The following is a 24,668-nucleotide window of genomic DNA, read 5'->3' on the forward strand; positions in this document are numbered from 1 at the left end:
CTCTGCGGGGACCACCCGGCCGGCGGCAGCACTGACCTTTGTCCTGGGCCCCAACACCCGCTGTGACCTTGACCCCTCGGAAACTCCTGGGGAACCACCCCTCCCACGCCACCCCCAGGTCCCCGACGTGAGCAGAAAGGCTCGGCCGCCTGTTCTAGAAGAAGCCAGGGATCTAGCAGCCGTCAGACCCACGCCGGGGCGAAGCGATTTCTCGGAAAACTGGGCTCTTCGAGAAAGCGGACGAGGCGCACGGCCGGCCACGCCCCTCCCACTCCCCATTGGTCGGCGCGGCCGGCGCTCTGCGCGCCCCGCCTTCCCCCCCGTAAAGGCGCGCGCCGGCGCTGGCGGCGAGCGTGGGAACGCGGACGGCGAGCGCAGACCCGCGGCGACGAGGCCGGGCGAGTCCGGGGAGCGGCGGCGGCAGGTAGGCAGCCCCGGCCGGCTCTGCGGGTCCGGCGCCCGACGGGCGCCCGCGTGCGGCCACGGTAGCGTCCCCCCGCCGCGTTCCGAGCGTGCTTTCTCCTTCCCAGCGCCGGGGCGCAGGCTGACAGTCCGAGTGGTGGATGATCGTTTGCTTGCCTGTCCCAAAGATTGGTTGATGCTAAAAAATTCTTATTTTTCTCGAAATCTGGTTTACATGGAAAACTTTAGAACGGGCTCCTAATGAAGGAAATGACTACCTCGTTATTACAGGACCTGCTCCACCATCCCTCTGAAATCCTCCTAGGTGGAATAAAGCTTGGAGGGTCACATTTTTGAAACTGCCCAGTAACCAGCGATTACAGAGGGTTAGCGCATCCTGCAGGTTTTAAAATTCTGATCAATGACAAGTCAGTGTAGATTTCCAGGTGGGGTTCGTAGTTCTTTGCTTCCATCACGACCCAGCGTCCTGCTCAGTGGGCTCAGCTCACAGAAACACCTTGTTGTGGTAAAATGAGCCCCAGGGCTTAGGACAGACTTTCCGAGGTGAGTGAGATGTATCACTTACTCAGAGCCCCAAAGGGCTTTAGAAATGGAAACTAGAGGCTGAATTTTCTAAAATTTTAAATTGTCCCCCCTAACCTTTCATCTTCTGTGATTCACTCTTTTTCTCTCTCTCTCTTTTTCCCAATTTCTTATAAATTACTAAGACGATTGAACAGTTTTGAGGTTATGAACTCATTAGGAATCCTGATGAGAAAGTGTTGACCTTCTTTCTAGAAAAGTTCCCAATGTGAGAGCTAGTAGTTAAATGATGGTGCTAAGCTTGTCTTTTTGGGGGTATGGCAGGTTCCTTTATGAAAAGCTTTGGGAGATTCAAGCCCTTGTGGAAGGTTGGGCTTTGACCTTTTTTTAGTCTAATGGTGACAGGGTGTGCCCGTAGCTAGAGCAAGTGCCTGGGGCCCTAAGAGGCAGGGAGAAGGTGAGTTCTGTTGCAGGCCAGCTCAGATACATCCTGGATTGGGCGGGTCCAGGGCAGCCTCTTATCACTTTCCTTCTGGGAAGCCTATGCCCTGGATACCCTTTATAGAGATGCAGATTAGCTCCAGATAGGGCTAGGTCAATAGAGGGAATTATTACCTCAAAATCAAGGAAGAGGAAGTTATAAACATGTGACTGGGTTATTAATTTTTCTTGGCTTGGGCATTTGATGGAATTAATTTGTTGGTGTTTAATAAATCATTATAAATCGTCGTCGTCGTAATAGAATCTTAGACTCTTGATGCTACTTAGAAATGGAAGTGATCACAGATGGGCTTGAGACAGAGCTGTCCGTATGCTGTGGTCTTGCAGCATTGCTGTAGCTTTTCGTTATACAGTGAGTAAAACCAGCCGTCCCTGTGGCTGGGGACAGCGTGAGGGCTGACAGTCAGCCAGGTGCTGCAGTCTTTCCTTTTTCTGAATGAAGAGGGGGCTAGAGTAGATGATTTCTGAAGTATTTTCCAGCTTTTGTATTCTGTGATTCACTCTTTCCCTTTTTTTCTCTTTTTCTTATAAATCACTAAGATAATTGTCCTTAACAGTTTTAAGGTTATGAACTCATTAGGAATCCTGATGAGAAAGTGTTGACCTTTTTTATAGAAAAATGCCTGTACTGACACAATTTTTCTTTTGCTTTTGGGAGGCTTAGGGATCATGGACTCTAGTTTGAGAACTGTGTTGCAAGGGGACAAGGGCAAATGTCTCATTTAACTGACACATTCTCAGATGCCAGCCCCCATCCTGCTCCACGCAGCTCTCTCCTCAAGCTAGAAGTTTGGTGTGAATAGGCACCAGAACTATTTTGAAGGGAAGTTTTTCCCCAGGGAAGAGCTGCAGGAATAAGCATCTTTCTAAGTGGCTTCTGGGGAGTGCTTGCTGGGGGTGTTTCATTTCTCTGTCTAGGCACCCCTCCCAAATTTGTCCCTTCTTATTTATAAACATGTAGCCTGTTTGAGAATTCTGGGTCTCTTGAGATAGCTCCCTTCACTTTGCAGGTGAGGGAGCCTTGGAGAGGGGTTCTAATGACTCCCCAAAGTCCAGTTAGAAAAAAGCTTTGGACAGAGTTCAGAGTTTCCAAATCGATGGCAAATTCCTATTTCATGCACTTTATCCTCTTTTAAATCCAGTGTGGGCGATTGGGGTTACTGGATGGAGAAATTAAAATTGACGGAAGTTAAAATTAGGACAGACTGCTGGGTGCCTGTAATTAACCCTGAATCTCAGTCCAGCTAGGACAGCTCATGGCCCAAGGTTAAATGATGATCCAGGGCCAACTTGCTGATAGGTGGTGGCACTTGGGGGACCTCACCTCCCTCCCTGGAGCCTGGTCCCCTTTCCCATCCCCTCAGTCACCTGCTAGGCCTGGAGTTTCCAAAACACATATCTCTTACAAGGGTTGCTGTTGCTTCACTTCATGGACCAACACAGCTCTGGATGTGATCATATTCTTGGGGACATTACATCTTGTCACTGAAATTGTTTCAAACTCGTTTGCCTAAAGAGGTCACATTTTAATCAGAAAAATAGAAATGCTATTTTTTTCTTTTGGGTGGGCGTCCGTCCAGCTGCCTAGGGGATTTCCAGCCCTGTTCTTGTAAGTGCTGGCTGTAAGTCGATATGGCCTGATAGTTCTTTCTTTTTCTCTGCCATTGGGAAAGCTATCTGCTTGGGCAAGAATGTCCTTTCAAAGGATGTCACCAAGTGGCCTGGATGATTAGGTCCCTAGAGGATGGAGTCTTCTGGAAGATTCTATTATCTTTTGTTGTGTAGCCCCATTATTATCCCTGTCTCTCAATTAGTCATAAGAGTTCTCAAGGAGGAAAGTGTGGATAATAATAGTGACATCCAATGTCTGAGGTCCAGGCACTGTGTCATTGCTTTTCGCGTCATCTGAATTCTCGTGATAGCACTGCCAGGTGCCTGGAATTACCCCCGAACCCCACCGGGGTAGGACAGTTCATGCCCCAAGGTTAAATGATGATTTGCAGTCACCTTTCTGAGAGGTGGTGGGACTTGAATGGGACCTCAAGTCTCTCATCCTCAAACTCATGCCCTTATCACTCAGCCTGCTGTGAAGGAACCATGTAGAAGGCATACCTATGAGGGTTTCCTCTTTCTCAGATGGCACAGATGCTGTATTTTGTCGGAAATTGGTTCTTAGAATAATGGGTTGTGTGTGTGTGTGGGGGAGGACCTGATGCTGTGGAAGTGAGTGTGCCGATCTCCCGCTGAGAATGGAGCGAGGCGGCGTGGGTGTGTCTGCGTGGAAGGAAACACTGGGTGGGTTTGGCTGGAAGAGTGCAGTAGGAGCTGCAGCAGGGGCTCACGTGGGTTTCCCATGGGGCTTTCAGTTTTCATTCAGGGCTTTGAGGTCATGAAGGCCAGCACTGCCTGATCATGGCAGGTGGCCCAGAGTCCCGGGATCTGTGGGCTTCCACCAAGCCAGCACCTTCATTGCAAACCTCTGATTTTCCTGTAAGTGGTTCCTGGGTTGCTGACCCCTGAGACGGTGTCTGCAGCATCCTAAAGTGTGTTTCTGTCCTCCCAAGGATGTGTGACCGAAATGGGGGACGGCGGCTCCGGCAGTGGCTGATCGAGCAGATTGACAGCAACATGTACCCGGGGCTGATCTGGGAAAATGACGAGAAGGGCTTGTTCCGGATCCCATGGAAGCACGCCGGCAAGCAGGACTATAACCAGGAGGTGGACGCCTCCATTTTCAAGGTAGAGTCCCCACCAGCTCGAGTTCCCTTTCATGGACCTCAGGGGGTGTTGGGTGACATCTTTCTGATTCGCTTAAAAATTAATCCAGTTTTGGGCGGCACCTGTGGCTTAGTGGGTAGGGCGCCAGCCCCATATACTGAGGGTGGTGGGTTCGAACCCAGCGCCAGCCAAACACACACAATAGCTGGGCATTCTGGTGGGTGCCTGTCCTAGCTGCTTGGGAGGCTGAGGCAGGAGAATCGCCTAAGCCCAGGAATTGGAGGTTGCTGTGAGCTGTGATGTCACAGAACTCTGCTGAGGGTGATAAAGTGAGACTCTGTTTCTAAAAACAAACAAACAAACAATAAAACATTTGAAAAAAATTAATCCAGTTTTTAAAAAAACAAATATTGGTAGAAGAGTACTGAGTGTGTCCCGAAAATGTACATTAGCTGATTTTATGTCTATCCCATTATTTAGTTACTTTTGAGGTCAGTTGTATTAGTGGTATTTTTCTGATGAGGAAATTGAGGGCACTTTCCTCACTTGCTGAGTTTCCTTTTCGTGAGGACTGACTAGCCATGGGAGAGGAAAGACCTTTCCCTGGGGCAGCTGGCAGAGGAGATGCGGGGCGCCAGGGAAGGGTTGCATCTTCATTCCGCCAGAGCTGTTACTGCTGCGTGGCCTTGTCGGGTCAGCTTGGGGGTGATGTGCCATCTGGCATTCCCTCTGCAGCCAGGTCATGTGGGCCTGAACCTATGGGCGTCTAAAAACAGTCTTACCTCCTTGAGAATAATAAGTAGGCCAAGCACCGGGAGACTCACTTCTTAGCTCTGCAACGTGCATCAGACCACCGTTGTTGACTGAGGGTCCGTTTGCTCGGGACTGGGCCTGGCCTTTCCCAGTTGTTCTATTTGCCTTCCCTCTCAGCCTCACTCTACAGAGGCACTAAGAGGAGACCTGTGAGGCCCATCGGGGTCTCACAGTCACAGGTCTTGTAGGAAGTAGCCAGTGTGTGGGTGCACACAGTCTCACTGGGAGCCGCGGTCCTGAGCCAGACAGAGAAGTTCTTGCCATTACACCCAGACTTGGGCAGAGGACCCAGGAATGGGGCAGCCCAGCTCTGCAGACCTGCTGGGTCATCAGAGTCTCCCGTGGGCATCTCTAAGGCTCCCGTTGTCTGGGTTTCACCCTGGATGGTTTCGAGTCCTAGGTCAAGGTCAGCCAGACTTTCGTGTTTGCAAACATACGTTCCATAGGTGGTCTGACCCAGAGCCTGTGTGGCAAATCATAGGTGCTTATTATTTTGTGGGCATTTGGGGGTGAGGATGGGGAAGGGGCTGTGAGTGGGACTCTCAGACCTGAGACCTTGAACAGATGGGGAAGGACAAGACTGCAGGACCCCAGAGCAGCACTAGCCCCTCAGCTTTGGACCATTGTCTCCTGACACCAGAGAACAAAAGTGACAGTGATCACACCTTGACTCCAGAGTGGAGCAAAAATAGGTCCAGGTTGGGGTAGGATGCATCTCAGCCCTGTGCAGGCTGACGCATGCTGTGGGGCTGTGCATTTTCGAAGTTCTGTTAAACCCGTAATTTGGGGTAGCGGATCTCTTTCAGAATCTGATGCTGGTTACTGACTATCCCAGGAAAAATGCGCATATGGGAATGTCTTACACTCCCTTTCAAGGAGGTCCCATGGTTCCCAAATGTCCTCCAAATTCCTTCTGACCAAGGACGCCGGGTCCCAGAGCCTGGACACTGCCAGGAATCCCAGGGCTTGCTTTCTCGCTTGTGGTGCCCTTGCAGACTTCTCTCCTGTTTGATCGAAGGTTTTTTGTGCCTTTAGCGTCCTGGTGAACTTATCCTGGGAATGACTCTGCAAATTTAAACGGTGCCCAAGTCCCACCATGCAGGTTGAGGATTCTGTATTGTAGATAACCCTAAAGGACATAGTTCCTTAAGCTCAGCACTGGTGACACCTCAGGTTGGGTAATTCTTTGCAGCTGTCCCGTGCCTGGTAGGCTGTTGAGCGGCATCCGTGGCCTCTACCCACCACCTGCCAGGAGCACCCTCTCCCCTCAGTGTGATGACCAGAAACATCTCAGACACTGCCAGATATCCCCTAATGGGCAGAGCCTCCCCTATTCCATCAAGAGCCCTTCTGTGTGCTGACCACAGCTGGAATGGACAGACTTAGCCAAAGGCATGGGGTGCAGTTGAGTATCAGTAAAACATCTTCAGGAGGATGGCAGAGAGTGCGCGACCAGTGGCCCTGGCGTGCCACTGCCAGGGGAGGCACAGGCTTCTCCCTTCACCCTGTTCTAGGGGCAGTGAAATAGAGCCCCAGATTTATCTGTCTTATGCAATGCTCTTCATGGCCGTTTCAACAGCCTTGAGAAAAATGTGCAAGATTCCCAATGTTTCCGTTGGTTACGCAGTTGCTCGATGTGGCAATCTGAAATGAGTCTACAATCTCAGCAGGAATGGGGGCAGGAGGGAGACTCAGTGCCCACCAGAGTGGGGAGGCCACTGTGTGGCTGCACCGATGCAGACAGGGTGTCAGCAGGAGCCCGCTGGTGCTCCCTGAGCTCAGAGGCACAGCTGTGCACCGTCGGAAGTCAGCATCAAGGCCTTGGTCAGACAGCTGTGTTAGGGCTTTTCTGGTTAAGTGGAGACCTGTTTCTTTCAAATAAAGAAAACCTTTCAAAAATTTATGAATTAATAAAATACAGACATTTTGTTTCCTGCTTTGATAAGTGGATCTTAAGAAGCTGCTCACTCCCGGAGAACACTCCACTGCCTGCAGGCATCATTGAGAGGCCAACGTCATGGGGCAGACCCCAGATGGGAGATTGGAACCAACATTTAGCTCATTTTGTACCAGCCCCCAGTATACAGATGGGGCCCTGTATCAGTTCGTGTATCAGAGCTTTCACTGCTTCTCATCCGCCCCAATGAGCTAAATCTTACCTAGCGGCACAGGTAGTATTTCAGGTTCAGTAGGCCTGGAAGGAAAAAAAAATAGCATTCAATTTGTGAAACACAATAGGAGACATAAAGTTAAGTCAGGAAGACTCTGTGGTCCCAGCTTAACGCAGCTGCCCACGCCGTACCTTGACAGGAGAGAGATGGCAGAGGCTGAACAAGCTGCTGTGGCCGATGTCGGTGGCCTCAGAATCACTCTAGTTTTAGCTCCAGCCAACGAGGGAGCTCGAGATAATCACCCGACCAAGTTGATTTTTTGGAGCTGGCCAGAGAGGTCTCTGGAGGGACTGTCCTTGCTGTGTCACAGGGCTCAGGGCAGGCTGCCAGCTGGGCACCCAGGACACACCCCAGCCGTGGGGCCCTGCTGTGATTGATGGTGTGTCCTGACCTTCCTCATGGGCCGAATGTGAGCTTTCAATGAACAGGTGGATATGGCTGTGCCTCACGGCTGCATGCCCTAGGCCATAACACTGCCACAAAAGCTGTGTGCTTCCAGAGCCATTTGGAATATGAGTTAACCTAGTGGCTCTCAAGTGGGGGTGGTCACAGTTTTACCTCCCTGGGGACACTTGGGCGTGTCTGGAGACAATTTTGGTTGTCACAGCTAGTGGAGGGTGCTGCTGGCACGTAATGGGTTGAGACCTAGGTGCGTCTGCTAACCTTCCCGGCCTTTAGGACAGCCCCATCATGGAGAGTGACCCCCTGAGGTGTCAGCCTTGCCAAGGAGGAGAAAACTTGCTCTAAAGCAATAAAGATTTAAAATTTCTCTTCATCTAGTGTGGGGTTTGCTCTTATACATCGTTGAGACCACCACTCAAATGAACACACGCTCAGCTGTCTAGTTGAGGAACAAGAAACTCAACTGCGTATTTTACAAAATATTTCTAAGTTTTCCATCTGTCTTAGACAAGGAAATTACTGCTTACGCTCACTGGTAGGAATCCTCTTCCTGTTTCTTTACTCCAGGCATGGATGCAAAATTTTGCCTTAATTGAGCAGAAAGCATGGGCGGTGAGTTATAAACATTCTTGTCCTTTCTGAGAGGGGAGAGAAGCTGGGGCTGTTTGGAAGGAGCTGTGGCTCGTGGGGACATTCTCGACTGTCTGCAGGTGTGGTCTCCTGGCCAGCTGGATTAGAACTACTGGGCTGCTGTTGCAGATCCAGATTCCCAGACCCAACCCAGAACCTGGAGGGATGAGGCCCAGGAACCCGTGTTTTCACCAGCTTCCCAGCGGTTTGATGTGCATTAAGCTGGGGAGCCTTTCAGTGGTAGATGCCTACTGGGCGGGGAGTAGGGACCCTGGCATTTCATCCCAGACCGGTCACGCTGGCACCGTTGTTTCCCTTGTGGAATTGCATTTTCCTGAGTGGAGCCGAGAATTCCCTACCCATCTCTTATTATTTCTGGCTGGAGGATGCTGTCTGATTTTGCCTACAAACCAAAGGTAATTTTCACCTGATGTTGGTGACTTCATGGTTGGTGTATCCCAATCTGAGATCCTTAAAATATGCCCCGTCACGTGTCTTATTTTTGAAACACTGCCCCACTCTGCATTTTGACTCTTAAGATTTCGGCTTTGGATTTCTTTTCCTCATTCAGATCCTAAGGTTTGGAGAAGTAAGAACACAGAGCTATTAAAAAACAAAACACCCTGGGCGGCGCCTGTGGCTCAGGGAGTAGGGCACCGGCCCCATATGCCGGAGGTGGTGGGTTCAAACCCAGCCCCGGCCAAAAAACTGCAAAAAAAAAAACAAAAACAAAAACAAAACACCCAAACCAAAGAGGGAAACTGTTTCAATGCATTTACAGCAGTGCCTTGGGGAGAAAGTCTAGCATAAATAAAAAAATACAAAACAAAATTTCTCTTAACAGTGGCAGGGCAGTGGATAACATTCAGTCTTTTTGCAAGTGTTCTCTCTTTATGCTTGATTTTAGCCAAGGGTTGACTTGAAAAAACAACAGCTTGTTCTTTGTTGTGAACATTCTAGTGAAACCATGTGCACTTCCTCTTTGGGCTGCTTAACCTCAGGCCCTCGTCCAGGGAAGGACTTTGCTAAAAGGCACATTGAGGGGTGTGTGTGAGGCGCTGGGGGCCTGGGTTCAAAGTCTGGCGTGGCTGGGTGAACCTGGGGGACCCTACCCTGGCCTGACTCTTTTCACATTTAGTAAAGAATGTGCCCAATTGCAGTTCCTATGAGTCTCTAAATTGAACAAGAGTTGATGGCCAAGAAAGACTCCTGCCTGGGAAGGGTGTGTCGGGTCCTGGTGGCAGTGACAGATGTTTGTGATGGGGGCCGGCCGTGTATGACATGCTCTTCTCTTTCTTTCTTCAGGCCTGGGCAGTTTTTAAAGGGAAGTTTAAAGAAGGGGATAAAGCTGAACCAGCCACTTGGAAGACGAGGTTACGCTGTGCTTTAAACAAGAGCCCAGATTTTGAGGAAGTGACAGACCGGTCCCAGCTGGACATTTCCGAGCCATACAAAGTTTACCGAATCGTCCCCGAGGAGGAGCAAAAATGTAACTATCCTTTGCGGGTTTTGAACCCTCTAGGAGCTGCCCTGGCATGAAGCTCTCACTGTAGAGGTTGGGTTTGGCGTAGACACGGTGTCTGGGGCACATGGTCTCAGTTAAACAAATAGTTCCTTTCTTCATGTAAGCAGATGTCGAGGCTGCTTTCCGCTGACCTCACACACCATCTGCTGTCCGAAGGGCAGCTTCCGTTGGGGAGCCATGGCAGGGAATGAGGAAAGGGTGGGGGAGTCAGGGTGCAGCCCAGCCTGCTGCCTGCTTACTTACAGTCAGACCACAGCAGGCACCGACCTTCCCAGGGCTTAGTGATTCTGTTGGATGGGAATAAGGGTCCACCAACAGTTTCTGATGAGGAATCCCTTTGGTTTTCCAGCAGCTTGCAGAAGAGGCTAGGGGAAGAATATGGTGGGCAAGGAAGGGTTGGACCATGAGGGAAGGGTTGGACCATGAGGGCTGAGAGTAAAGTTTTCAAAGGAAGTTGCAGCACATGGCTCTGGGGGGCTGTGTTGTGGAGATGGGATACATCCCCTCAGTACGTCGGTAGATCTGATGTTGTTTGGAAACTCTGGGATGTGATTATTCCTGAAGTTTCTTACAGTTTTTAAATCCCAGAAAGCATTTGTGCTGGGAGTAAAGTGGGGATAGCAACCACCTGCCACATGCCCCACTGCCTGGTCTTGTTTTAATCAGACATCACTAATCAATCAGAATGCACCAAGCTCAGATCTGTTCAGACGTCACTAGTTAATCGGAATGCACTGAGCTCTTATCCGGCCTCAGAACCCTTTTCAGGGTAGCCTCCCAAGCTGCTGCTATGGCCCACAGCTGACTCATGACAGAACATGTAATTACATCACTGGTGTAAAATATTCTTTTACCACGTTGAGTTTCTTCGCCATTCTATGTAGCAGTTAGAATATTCACACGTGGTTTTCTCCATAGAAACTTATGTTTCCTGAAGGAAACAGCCCTCAAATATCTGTAGGCCATTAGGATTCCAAAAATGAAGGCTGTGTAAAAGTCCTGACTTTGCCCTCCTCATGCTGTGGAGATATGGAGAATGTTGATGTTTAGTTAGAAAAAAGTGTTAAAGTTTTGTGTCTCAGACAAATAAGTAGTGAACCTGTGTTAGAGAATTATTTAACTTAATAATGAGGGAACGGAAGGCAGACAAAGATTGATGGACAGACTGTGGGCACACCGGTTTGTTTGGTCAGTGGGAGATAGAAAGCTGAGCCAAACTGTGAGTGTCCGAGGGACATTACAACCATTGCTTGGGGGCATTTGTAGCTTAACCATCTGCAGATTGGCAGCCAACATCGAGCCCCAACCCTAACCCATAATAAATTGTAAGGTCCGCAAACTGACCTTCCCTTGGGGCGTGAGATGGTCTTTAGGGGAGGCCTCTGCGTGATACTCTTGGGGAGGCTCTGAAAGGCCACGCTATCATCTTTCTGCCTCATTTCCTAGTTTTGGATAATTTTTCATCACCAAAGAGCAAATAGTGATTTGGGGGACTAGAAGAGTTTCTGTCATACCCTCCTCGCCTCCCCGAAGATCAGCTGAGCTCCAACTGGCAGGTGACCCTGACTTGTTTATTGCATGAGGTGCAGCCAGCCAGAGTCACCTGCAAGTATGGATGTTAAAAAAAAGCAGGAGGATCGCGGGGCAGAGCAGCGCCGCATTTGCATAATGTCTAAATGGGCTCCCTCTCTTCTGTACTTCAGTGGTTTGCAAGCTGCACTGGGGGGGCCCACTTGCCTGCTCCCCACTTCCCTATCAGCATCTTCTAAGTGAATTCTTGGATCTATCAAAATGAAATCAAAGTTTGGGCACGATGAACGGATGGTGAATTCTATAGGCCACGAGGACTAATGAATTCCAAGTGCTTGTTGCCAGGACACATCTCTGACAGATACACTTGATAAGGCAGGTCATAGACAGGGAAGAGGCGTGAGATGGGGAGGGACAGACAGAGTCTGGGGGTGACAATGCTGTATTGCCTTAGGCAGGTCCTGAGCAGGGCTTGTGCCATCTGGGCATCCGTCAGTGTGTGGGGTGGTGTGGTGTGTTCACAGATGCACACCTGCATATTTGGAAGACCGAGAAGAGATTTCCTGCCAACTGGTTTTATAAAAAGAAGACCCCAGCCTGCCAGCACACTGGCCAGGAAAGCTTTGCATGTCTTCAAATGCCCCAGCTTATACATTTAACCTTTGTAGATGAGTAAATGTCTGTCGTAAAGCATGTCTGATACAGATTCATTTTGGATCCCAGCAAATAGAAGGAAGAGACCAAAGTGCTGTGTTTATTTTTTAGGAGCACAAGTCACCACACTACCACCACCAACTTCTCTCTTTAGACTTGGCTGATCAGCTGAGATCAGACTGAGGCATGGGAAAAGAGTCTGTGCCTTTCCCAAACCTATGAAGTCACCTGTTAGCTTAGACTTCCTTATACTCAGCTTTTGTAGGAAACGGGTTAAGGCCTCAGTGGTGGTTGTGATGCCTCAGTGCCAAGTGTCACGGTGCTTGTTGGGTTTTCTGTAGGCAAACTAGGCATGGCGACCCCCACTTGCGTGAATGAAGTCTCGGAGATGGAGTGTGGACGCTCTGAAATTGATGAGCTGATGATCAAGGAGGTAAGTGGAGGTAGCATTTCCAGGGCTCCGGCCCTGCCAGCAGAAGCCTTGTGTCTTTAGTAAGGAGTGGCATCGCTAACCGGCCAGCCCCCCATCGTCTGTCCCTTCTTTTTCCCCAGGGCTGGGCCTGGGTTGCCTGCTCTGGGTCAGTGGAGTTTCCTCAAGCTCTCAACTGCTCATATTTTAAACATTTTTGCACAGTGGTCTTTTAAAATCCATCAAGAATTCCCTTGCCGGGTGGTGCCTGTGGCTCAGTGAGTAGGGCGCCGGCCCCATATACCGAGGGTAGTGGGTTCAAACCCAGCCCCGGCTGAACTGCAACCAAAAAATAGCTGGGCGTTGTGGCGGGCGCCTGTAGTCCCAGCTACTCGGGAGGCTGAGGCAGGAGAATTGCTGAAGCCCAAGAACTGGAGGTTGCTGTGAGTCCTGTGACATCATGGCACTCTACTGAAGGTGGTAAAGTGAGACTCTGTCTCTACAAAAAAAAAAAAAAAAAAAGAATTCCCTTGCCTTGGGCTGCCTTCTTAGGCCAGGGAAAGGAACTACGTGAATGGTCCTTGCTGCTCCAGGTTGCTGTGGGCCGGACCATTGTCCTAGCCCTCATGGTTATTCGACTGGTTAATTTTTAACATGCAGGTTTTATTCCTTAATGGGCTGGAAAACCAGATTGCCAAGCTTGTTAGAACTGTAGGTAAAGGTATGGCTCACAGGCTGTGAGGGCTTCATGAGGTCTCCTTAGGCAAAGACTCAGGACTCTTTATATCCAGTTTTAGCTATTTGGATGGCCTTTTTTTCTACCCTTAGCCTCTGAACTGTGTTTTTTTTTTTTTTTTTTAATGGCTATTGCAAGGTGGACATTTGCATAATGAAAATAACCCCATGCAACCCTTGCAGAAGGTGGCATGAGTCCTATACAGTAAGTTCTTAATAACAAGGCAGCGATAATGGAAGCCTTGGGAGGAGAACAAGCACAAGCTGCTTGGCTTTTCTGGGTAGTCTTCGGCCGGCAGAGCAAGTGCATTTCTGGCTTTGTGTCTCTCCACCAATGTCCTGTTTTCTGAGGCCGGGTCTGAGGCTTTTCTGCTGCCTCAGCTAAGAGAATGCGATAATTAGGTTGTCACGCTAGGGTCACAAGAAAAGCAGATGTTAAAATGTTTCATAATTGGGTTTATCAGCCTCCTTTAAGGAATGGGTTGGAGGTTGAGAACCTGCACGTGGCTCCTTGAGCGCCTGCTCCACGGCGCGGCAGGCATTGCTCAGAATTATGTTCGTTGGTGTCTGGGGACTTGTCCTCGTCTGCAGGGCACCAGGGCACCTGGATGGTATGAACAGGCAGTTCTGTAGTTAAGGCCTATAAACTTATTAGTGGCTCCCTAAGAGCTCAGTAACTCAGCTGCAGGTTTGGTTGCTAAGCCTGAGTAATTTATAGTCCAGGGTCTTTAGAGTGAAGCTTACCTTTGGCCTCATGAGATGAGGATGGCAGTGTGGTTTCAGTGACATGAAAACTGTTCATTTTTATAAATGCTGGAGCTTGTGTTGAGAGTTCAGTGGCTGAGCTGTTCCTTCTCTCACCCCTGACTGTGCAGCCTTCTGTGGACGATTACGTGGGGATGATCAAAAGGAGCCCGTCCCCGCCAGAGGCCTGTCGGGGTCAGCTCCTTCCAGACTGGTGGGCGCAGCAGCCTGGCACAGGTGAGGGCAGGGGCCTGGGGTCATCTCCAACGTGGTCGGCGTGGCTTATGATAATAGCCAGGCCACAGTGGGGGGGGGGGAGTGTCGGACCTGCTAGGGTCCATATCTCAATGAAGGTATCTGAGCCCCGAGAGGGGAACGAGCCCAGTCTGGCTTCCCGCTGCCTCGAGGAGGGTGTGGGTTCCCCTTTCCATGGTGATGCTCATGCCTGCTCTCTCCCCACCCCTGGCTCCAGGGAAAGTCTAGGGGTCTAGTGAACTTCTCCAAGACCAGAGGGAAGACACAGCTCTCGGCCACCCTGATGCCCTGTCCTTGGGCTCTACCTTAGGTCTGTAATGACCAGTCCATGATAACATTAAGGCCCCCCTCAGACCCAAAGAGAGCCCAGGGCATCTGGGAGGAAGGAGAGCGCCAACCAGGGATGGGAGATTGTTCTAAGCCCTGGGTCTGAATCCCATGCTGGGAGGCTCATGGAATGGAGACACCAGAACCTGCCCTGTGGTGTCACTAAGGCTTAGAGAGACGGGTGCCCTTTATCAGTGTCTGATGATCACACTCAGAGCTCCCCGGCTACCTGGAATGACCCTTCCTCCTGGGCACAGGCTTCTGTAGCCTGGGAACAGGTCTGCTTCCTCCTCAAGCTCTTCCCACGGCCTTGTCCCCTAGGAGGTGACAGCTGGCCCTGTGGACCTCAAGGGTTGTCAGGCCATGGTTGTCAGTGTCATGTAAGGCCTGGGGAAGCCCCTCTCAATGCTGTAAGGACAACCTTGGGAACGTGAGCATGGAGCTCTGGACTCCCCTGCAGAGATAAGCCCTGGCCACTGGGCACCGTGTCCAGTGGTATTTCAGGGCAGGCCTCTGGGTGGGAAGGAAACAGTGTCATGCTGACACATGGCCAGAAACCCCACAGCAGAGAGGAAGTCCCCACACCATACCCTGGTGTTCTGTGTTTGTGAAACAATGGGTCATGGCTCTGGTGGGGAAAAGCACCTAATTCAGCAGAAGCCCATGCTTGCTGTTGCCTTGGGAGCACGCGACATGTGGCCTTAAAGGAACTTTGGAGAGGGAGTGGTTGGGTGGGTCCCTGCCCTTACCTGGACGGCCTGACCTTGCTTTTCCACCTCTCACGCAGGCTTGCCGCTGGTGCCCGGGTACACCACCTATGATGTGCACCATTCAGGTACGGGGTGCTACTGGCTGGGGTGGGGCACGGGCACTGTTTGAGTAGAAGTCCAGATGACCCGAGTAGGGTCGCAGGACACTGTGGATAAGCATGACCTGAGGTGTAAGACACCACCCCAATTCTTCCTTCTCACTGCTGGGTTGGGAGCAGGCGAGTGGCAGTTGTCTGATGATGTGAGGACTGTGGTTGTCCTCCTAACAGTTGTCCCTGGAAGGGACGCTCAGGCTGGTCTAAGTGGGAAGTCAGAGACGAAGGTGAGTTCAGCGAAAGACAAATGCAGTGTTAGGAAGTAGTAGCCGAGTTGTGCTCCTGATCTGAGACTTGGGGCCCTGAGTTTGATGCCCTTGTTTTAAAGGGAGGTTGTCAGGCACCGGGTGTCAGAGATCTGTCAGCACCAAGCCGAGGCTTTCTTTTTGAGGTGATCAGAGATTGAAGGAATAATGAAAAAGGAGTAATCTCTTCATTCTATGTATTGCCCCTTGCCCCATTATTCTGTGAGTGGCAGTTCAGGACCCACTGGTTTGGTTTGTTTTACAGACTCTTTTCTGAAAACAGGTTTGGATAAAGGGCTTTGCAGAGATTCTTAATTGGAAGCCCAGGGAACCTAAGGAGGAATGTGAATTTGCCATAAAAAAGATTCCGTCTTTATCTTCTTTGACTTGGAATTCAAATTTAGCATTTCTTCTTTGTTTGAGACAGAATCTCACTCTGTCGCCCTGGGTAGAGTCCCTTATAGCTCACAGCAACCTCACACTCCTGGGCTCAAATGATCCTCTTCCTGAGCCTCCCGAGTAGTTGGGACTATAGGTCCCCGCCACTGCACCCTGCGAGTTTTTCTGTTTTTAGTAGAGTCAGGGTCTTGCTCTTGCTCAGGCTCTCGAACTCCTAATCTCAGCCCATCCTCCCCCCTCAACCCACTGTCTCCCATTCTGAATTTGGGCAGCAGGCTGCAGTGCTATGAGCCATGCCTGGGAGAGGAGACAGCGTTGTTTCCATGAGAAATTGCGATTGTTGAAACATCCTTTACCTTTAGCATGACTTGGAAATTACAGTAGTTACCAGACCTTCCCTTGGTCTTGCATTTGAAGAGTTTGATAAGGAAGTAGAGAGAGAAGTGTTGTAGTTTCTAACATTTTAAATCTCTGGTTTTCTTAGTCATTCTCTGTATTTATTCTGCTTATAAAAACTAACTATAGACGGTGGCCTTGAACTTCTCCAGAGTATCAGAGAGACCGAGGACATATAAGAAGTGAAGGCCCCTGGGGGAGAGACTGGGAGCAACGGGCCTTTAGTTGGGATTTGGCCAAAATTTCTTAGTTGGAATTTGACCCGCCTGCTGGTCTGCAGTTTTCTCCCAGATGGTCATCAGCTTCTACTACGGGGGCAAGCTGATGGGCCAGTCCACCACCACCAGCCCGGATGGCTGCCGCCTGTCCCTGGGTCAGCCTGGGCTGCCAGTAACCAAGCTGTACGGGCCTGAGAGCCTGGAGCTGGTGCGCTTCCCATCCGCTGACAACATCCCCAGCGAGCGGCAGAGGCAGGTGACACGGAAGCTGTTTGGGCACCTGGAGCGTGGGGTGCTGCTGTACAGCAGCCGGCAGGGCGTGTTCGTCAAGCGGCTGTGCCAGGGCCGTGTGTTCTGCAGCGGCAACGCCGTGGTGTGCAAGGGCAGGCCCAACAAGCTGGAGCGCGATGAGGTGGTCCAGGTCTTTGACACCAGCCAGTTCTTCCGAGGTCTGTACCATTGTCACCTTGCTATCCCCGGGTCTTAAGGTCACACCTCTGCCTGTGTTCTGTTTGCAGTCATGGGAGGATGAAGAGGTGTGAGGGGCAGTGACTGCCGTGGGGGCCCCCTTAGAATTCTGCTCTGCACTTTCTCGCTGAGTGACCCTGGGGAGCCTTTCTGTGCTGTGACCTCCCTGTATGCAAAACGGGGAACAGAGTCCTTATTTCCTCTCTTGTGTGATCATTGGGAGGATGAAAGAATTAACCCTGTGCAGCTCAGACTGTGCTCTGAGGACTGCCCGTTCCCTGGGCCCTGGTTAGAGACACAGCCTCAGGCCCTGCCCTAGGCCTCGGGGATCAGAACCTGTGTCTTAGCAAAGTACCCGGGGTTCCTGTGTACTTCTGAGATGCACTGGACTCTGCACACAGGAAGTGCTGCCCGTGGCTTTCGTTATTCTGTTGGCATGCTGTGGGCCAGCTCCCCTCCCTGTGTCCCCAAAGGTCTCTGCTCCTCTCCCTGTAACAGCATGGGCCCGAGCTGAAGTCAGGTCTCCACTCCTAGAGTTCCTGGAAGGGTGGGTGCTTGGGGTGTGTGAGCTCAGGTGCGTGAGCCCCAAGGGTCTGCCTGGTGAAGAGGTGGTAAGAGTTAGGGGCTATTACCCCTGGGCACGCAACAGATGCACCAAGGGGCAGGCTGCAGCGCAGAGTCCCCAGCCTGTTTCAGCCGCTGTGGTTCTGTGGCTCTGAGGTGGGGCCAGAGATTCTGCACTTCCAATGAGCTCCCAGGAGAGGGCTTTGTTGGTCCTTGGACTCCACTTTGAGAACCCTGGGTCAGAGGCATTGGGCAGGGACTGATGTCCTCACACAGGGGGCCAGGCAGGTCTGTGGCAAGGTGGCCATATCCAGATGTTAACAGCCCAGCAGCAGCCTGGGAATGGCCAAGCCATGGGCCCTTAGTTGGAATTTGGCCAAAAGGCCACCAGTTTGGGATCCCATAGTACCCTGGCTTCTAAGCTGTCTTGCCCCTCTGAGCCCACCGCTGGGGGTGGGGGTGGGGCTCGGCCTTGCCTGAGACCTGAGTGTTGTTCCAGAGCTGCAGCAGTTCTACGGCAGCCAGGGCCGGCTCCCCGACAGCGGGGTGGTGCTGTGCTTCGGGGAGGAGTTTCCAGACATGGCCCCCTTGCGCTCCAAACTCATTCTTGTGCAGGTAAGAACGGGTGATCGTGCTCATACTTGGGCTGGAGAAGAGGCAGCAGGGACCGGGCTTTTCCACCTGGGCGAGACCCTCGATCTGGGGGAGGTGGGTTCTTGCCATCTCTGAGCCATCTTCTCACATCTGGGACGCTCATAATCTGTATGTGAGTGTTTGTGTATGTGGATTTTCGTTTTTTTTTTTTTTTTTTTTTTTTAAGAACCTTTTTTTGAAAGATTCTACCAGTTTGGTTAGAGTCTAAGTGACAGATTAGGGCTTTCCAGGCCCTTATTTAATTATAGTGAAAGGAATGAAGCTCTAATGGTGGAATTCTGGGCACTGGCTGGCCAGGCCAGGGCAACACTGGGAGAGTACATATGACGGCCGGCTCCTTCTTTGTGTCTGCCTAGTCTGGGTTCATTTATTTGAGGACTGTGGAGCTTCTGGAATGATAGTTTTACACTGGGGTAATCAGACACTCTGGCTGGGATCAGAGACAGTCCCACCCCACTTGGACCCTCCGTCTCTCACTCTATGCACGATCTGTCTAGATTGAGCAGCTCTACGTCCGGCAGCTGGTGGAAGAAGCCGGGAAGAGCTGTGGGGCCAGCTCCATGATGCAGGTTTCTGAGGAGTCCCAGCCGGACCAGGTCTTCCGGATGTTCCCGGATATCTGTGCCTCACACCAGAGACCCTTTTTCAGGGAAAACCAACAAATCACGGTCTAGGTGTCTCTCCCGGGCACCCCATGCTGCCACCATCTTGCATTTCACTATTACAATGACTACTGTAATTCTTGAAGGATGTGGGTCCCGCTGACCAGGGTGGGGGACCCTTGCTTTGCTCTTGGTGTAGTAAGGACATCCACCGAGGAGTTGACATTTAAAACAAAGTCGCACCGCCTTTCTGCCGTCCAGATACAAATGTCGGAAACTTACACCAAATGGTCAGGATACCATAACTATAATCTGTGATTAAAAATGTCATTTTCTACATTTCCCCCCTAATTATTAGTTGCTTTAATTCTGTCTGCATTTTGGGTTAATTGACATTTCCAAAGACTTATCATTCTATAATATTAGCAGATTCTGCTTCAAGTAAAGATATTTGAAGTTTAAAATCAACTTATAAATGTAAGACTGTTTTTATCTTTATCTTTTGTTAGAGCTGTAGGCTTATGATTTCATATGCTTGATTCTATGTGAAATATCTTTTTACTTTTAAATGTTTTAGTAAGATTTAAAAATATTTGGATACACGCCTCCCTTTAAATTGCAAACCAATAGGGGGTTGTTTGTCTGTCTTTAATCCACCCCCACCCATATGATAGGCAATTTGAATAAAAGCAAAACTCTTGACTTGTTAGAAGAAAGTCTGTATTACCCACGGTGGGTGCAGGAAAGCGTGTTCATGTCCAGAGGACTGGCGTGCCTGTGTCTTCACACAATGAAAACTTTTCCTCGAGGGCTTTGTTGCCAGGAAGCTTAGAGATAAATTTATTTTTTCATTACTGTAATTAAATCATTCCAGATACCTCTTCCTTTTCTTCTTTCTAAATGGTATTGGCCTTTTAAAAAATATTTGTACTTAGGGGCGGCACCTGTGGCTCAGTTTGTATGGTGGCACCAGCCCCATACACTGAGGGTAGTAGGATCGAACCTGGCCCCAGCCAAGCTGCAACAAAAAGATATCTAGGTGTTGTGGCAGACGCCTGTAGTCCCAGCTACTTGGGAGGCTGAGGCAAGAGAATCGCCTAAGCCCAGGAGTTGGAGGTTGCTGTGAGCTGTGATGCCACAGGTCTCTACTGAGGGTGATAAAGTGAGACACTGTCTCTAAAAAAAAAAGCAAAAATTAGTACTTTGAATTACCGTATTTTATATGTCCTATTATAAACTGCTTTGAATATATAGATATATTTTTATGAGCAGGGTATATACCATAAGTTTACAAAATAACTGTGGGTCACACGAGCCTGTCACTTGTGCCTGTAGTTTAGTGGTGGTGACTGGTGTGGGCACAGTGAGGGCTGCAGAGCTATGGAAGGGATGCATTAGCTTCTCACCACCGCTGCTGTCCCAAGAGGTCCTGGGGAGGGGAGGACACTGTCCCCTCCCCTAGTGCTCCCTGAGGTTTGGGATGGCCTCACATCACCCCCAGATTCTACCCCTTAACAAGAGTAGTATGGTGGAATTGCAATGGAGGAGTCCCAGTTTCAACCCTGGAAGAACTTACCCAATTTACTAGCAAATAAGATACATTTCCTACCCAAAATGTGTTAAAACTGTTTACATCATGGTACTTATCAAAAGCAGGTGCAGAAGATTTGCAATGCGGCTTGACCTAATGGCAGAGGCCCTGGGACCTTCTGATATGTTATTTCATGTGTCTCTGAAGACACTTTAGAATTGTTTTCTATATATGCATGATTAGAAGATATTTGAACATTTTTTCTAAAAACAAATGCTGTATTTTGTTAGGCTGGGGCACCCCTTACACATCCACGTGTCCTGTGTAAGACATCTGGATTGGCAAAGGTCGGCCCCTCACCCCTGGTGTGCTGGGTACCGCCAGCTGCCCTGCCCAAGTTGCCACCATCTCTTACCCAGAATCTGCCATGAAAGGGCAGGAGAGGCCTTATGTGTCCACCCTTATTGTGAAAAGGGAGGAAGGTGCTGGGAGACCCATGTTCAGCCAGCCTAGTGGCCTCGTCCTCATGAGTGTCTCTGATTTAATATCTGAAAAGTTAAAGAATGCCCAGTTCCGTTTCCCATAGCCACATCCGTGAGGGCAGTGGAGGTGTGATGTGTAGTCAGACATGGTAACAAGAGGTCCTTTAGACCTGGATGACGTCACATGTGACTACGGGAAGGTGCCAGGGAAGTGACTCTTCCCTCTTGGCCAAGAAGTGAGCATTATGTATTTGCAAGGTACCAGACATGTTTGCTGAAGAGTCTGTGAGCTAATAGGCTTGAATCTCCAGCTCACATGAGTGTTAAAGCATGTGTCTTTAATATGCTGAATATTTATTTTTGTATCCATTTAAAAAGTATATTGATCTCTTTTACTCTTTAATAAAATGCTCTTTTTTAAAAAGCTGATGTGTGCTCTGTGTTTTTTTTTTTTTAAAGTATATTGATCTCTTTTACTCTTTAATAAAATGTTCTTTTTAAAAAAGCTGATGTGGTTTTTTAAAAAGCTCTATGGTTTTTATAATTTTCACCAGCTTCTAGGTTCTCCAAAGGGGGATTAATACTACAAAGTGTGATGTTAATTCAGTCCACCAAATTAAAGCAGCACTATAATAGGATTTAATTAATTAGAGACAGACTCACTCTGTCACCCTGGGTAGAATGCTGTGACATCATAGCTCACAGCAACCTCAAACTCTTGGGCTCAAGTGATCCTCCTGCTTCAGCCTCCGGAGTAGCCAGGACTACAGGCACCTGCCACAATGCCTGGCTAGTTCTTCAATTTTTAGTAGAGATGGAAATTTTGCTTTTCTCAGCCTGGTCTCCAATTGCTGAGCTAAGGCAGTTTACCCGCCTCGGCCTTCTGGAGTGCTGGGATTACAGGTGTGAGCCACTGGTGGCCTGTAATATGATTTTAAAGATTTCTTTTAACTCATTCCCAAAACAACTGCAAAAAAGGATAGAGACTTTGATCACAGACAATGTCCTGGTTCACGCAGTGGGGGCACACCACGTGGAAATGGTGGGAAACTATTTGGGCTGCTGAGCCAAGCCAGGAGTGTGCAGGAGAAGGTTACAGAGGGAGCAGGAGGTTGGGGCTACCAACGCTTCCCTGGACATGATTGCAAATGACTTCTAGGAGGGCTCCCCTGGCTGGGTCGGCCACACATGGCTGGGGTGTGTGCTTCCTCACACTCAGGCACAGGACATGGTAAGGACACAAGGACTCAGTATGGAAGGCTTGGAGTTTGCTTCTAGTCTGGTAGGACATTCCCACTGAACAAACCAGAGCAGCACGCGTCAGTGGCGGGGAAGCACCAACTCTGGCCAACCAAGTGGAGAGACAGCCTGACTTGCTCCACCTGCACGCAAAGCAGCTGTGTGCTCTCTCTCCCTGCCCTCACGCGAGTCCCGGCTTACAGATGAAGAAACGGAGGCACGGTCCCATGATCAGGTGACTGTGAGCCACCCATGTCCTGGGAGGGCAGCTTGGTAGGAGAGACCCCATGATAAGATCTCTATAGTGTAGGAGCTGGTGGGGAGAGGCTGCCAGCTGGTGAATTGCTGACTTTTTAAGCCATCTTTGTTGTGAGTCACATTAATTCCCTCACACGGCAAGCAGGAATTTTGTTTATAAGCAAGCTCTTCTCTGGCCTGTGGATTCAGGGCCAAATGTGGTGTAGTCTGGGCTCCCCGGAGTTCAACACCCTTGTGCAGGAAGCTGCCAAATCCTTCCTACTCAACCTCTTCCAGCAGCCTCGGAGGGAGAGGAGAGGAATGAAGCACCTTATCCTCTGCAGAGGAAGGAATGTGGGGAAGATGCTTCGGTGATAACTGGGGAGTTCTAGAAAATGTTGTTAGGGCCCTGGATGTGAACTTAACTTTTGAGACGTTGACCTTCCACTGGACAGTTAGCTTTGGGCCCTGAAGGTAAGCTGGTGAGACATTCTGAAAAACAAGCCTCCCTCCCTCTTTGTACTTCAAAAATTAGGGAATTAATGTATTTCAACAACCCCTTTCTAAGTGCTTGCTGCTCAGTTTAATAATTTTTGCAAAACTGGGATGCAGCATTTTAGTTTTTCCTTGTGTTGTCCAGATGGCTGAAGATGACGACCCCTGGGCCAAGCATGCGCGGAATCTGCTGGGCCCTGGGACCCTTGACCAGGCAGCCATCCACCCATTGGTGCCATGGGGACACTTTCTCCCCACAAAGAAGCAGCTGTGGGAACCAGGAAGAAATTATTTGTGTGAGTGATTCAGATTCTGCATAATAGAAAGTTTTGCAACCTAATTACTCAGAAATATTTAGAAATTCTTTCCAAAGAATGATCTATCATTAATGACTGCAGCTTAACAACTCAGTGGGCTGAGCGTGGGGGATGGGGGTGGTTTCTCAGTGGAAAATCTGGCTGCTTTTTCTATAAGAAGGAGGAAACCCCAGAGGTCCTGACCCCCAGGGCACACATTAACCTCCACCTCTCTCGGACATGCACCCTGTTCACTGTATACTGAAACGTCTCTTTCACGGTAGGAAACGCATTTAGTCCAGCACTTTCCAGCTTTATTTGGTCTGATGTTACGCCTCGCAGTGTGTTTGCAGATAAGCAGCGCCACCAGTGTTTGTTTTTCCCCAGAATTTGACTTGAATACCTTAGGGGTCCTGTTACCACTGGGCTGCCCTGCAGTCTGGGTGGAGCCCGACAGGGGTGAGGATGGTGCAGTTACCTCTTATTGTGTTACAAACTATCCCCAAACTTAGCGGTATATAGGGGTAGGGCGCCGGTCCCATATGCCGGAGGTGGTGGGTTCAAACCCAGCCCGGCCAAAAACCAAAAAAAAAAAAAAAAAAATCCACTTTATTTTGTTAATGGATTTTGCAGGTCAGAATTGAGACAGAGTACAAGGGTGTTGGCTTTCTATGGTCCACAACGTCTGGGATCTCAGCTGAGAGTGACTGGAAGGCACGGGCGTGGAGTCACCTGGAGGGTTTTTTGTTCATATGTCTGTGTCAGGGCTGGGAGGACGGGAAGGCTGGGCACAGCTGGACCGACTGGAACATACACACGAGGCCTCTCCGTGGAGCTTGGGCTTCTTCACAGCATAGTGGCCCCAGGACAGTCCAGTGGGCAAAGGGGAAGCTGAATGGCTGCTATGACCCAGGCTTCACGTCTCTTACACTCCTGGGTAAACAGGTCTGTGCGCAGTCAAGACAGAGGGCAGAAGCTCCACCTGTTGATGAAGGAGTGACAGAGAATTTACAGCCATGCTCTGTAACTTCCCTGGGAGCCCAGGAGCCTCTCCTTTGCACCTCACCCCACCTTCTCACCTTTGCCTGCGCCCAGTCTCTCTCTCTCCCCCCGCCTCTGTCTTTTTAAGTCTTCTGTCCTATCTCTGGGCGTCCCGGCTTCTTTCTGACTCTATTCCTTGAGTCCCAGGTGGGCAGACCTTCCTCTTGCTCCATCAGGGGAGCTCTTACCTACTTCAAAATGTGGCCTTTTTCTTGTGAGGTCACACCTGGCTCTGACACAGTACAAAGCGCCGTCCCCACCATGGGTGAGCCTGCTGCAGACAGGGAGCTTCTCAGTTAGGGTTAACTTGGCTGCTTCGGCGAGAGCCTTGTGTGTAGTTTTCCATTTCCCTACACCCTTCCGCCCCTCATCCCTTAAAGTTTCCCCGTGAGAGTGAGAGAAATAATAGGTGCTGGCGGCCAGGAGTTGTGGGTACAGACTGGGGTAGGCCGGCATCTGCTGCCTGAGTGCTTGTCAGAATTACTGAGGGGTGTGTACGGAGAAACCCAGGAGTGAGGGACTCTGGCTGTTGTCCTGACCAGCTTTGGTGGGGAAAAAAAATCACAGTGCATTTTAG

General features: G+C 50.0%; 1 protein-coding gene across 3 annotated transcripts; it reads left to right on the top strand.

The window, feature by feature from the left end:
• Window positions 1–318: 318 nt before the first annotated feature.
• On the top strand, window positions 319–21,201 carry IRF8 (interferon regulatory factor 8). Of its 3 annotated transcripts, none has more exons than XM_053553930.1 (9): window positions 319–424; window positions 4,011–4,185; window positions 9,486–9,669; window positions 12,231–12,322; window positions 13,909–14,014; window positions 15,147–15,194; window positions 16,545–16,931; window positions 18,014–18,129; window positions 18,666–21,201. In XM_053553930.1, exons 2-9 carry the CDS (start codon window positions 4,012–4,014, stop codon window positions 18,840–18,842), a joined length of 1,284 nt encoding a protein of 427 aa, XP_053409905.1. In that variant the 5' UTR covers window positions 319–424; window position 4,011; the 3' UTR covers window positions 18,843–21,201. The 3 variants fall into 3 exon arrangements, with proteins under 3 accessions (XP_053409905.1, XP_053409911.1, XP_053409917.1); XM_053553936.1 differs by lacking the exon at window positions 319–424 and adding an exon at window positions 3,842–3,936; XM_053553942.1 differs by lacking the exons at window positions 319–424; window positions 4,011–4,185; window positions 9,486–9,669; window positions 12,231–12,322; window positions 13,909–14,014 and adding an exon at window positions 14,105–14,342.
• Window positions 21,202–24,668: the final 3,467 nt, after the last annotated feature.

Source organism: Nycticebus coucang, chromosome 2 (assembly GCF_027406575.1).
Source record: "Nycticebus coucang isolate mNycCou1 chromosome 2, mNycCou1.pri, whole genome shotgun sequence".
In the NCBI taxonomy this organism is placed as follows: domain Eukaryota; kingdom Metazoa; phylum Chordata; class Mammalia; order Primates; family Lorisidae; genus Nycticebus; species Nycticebus coucang.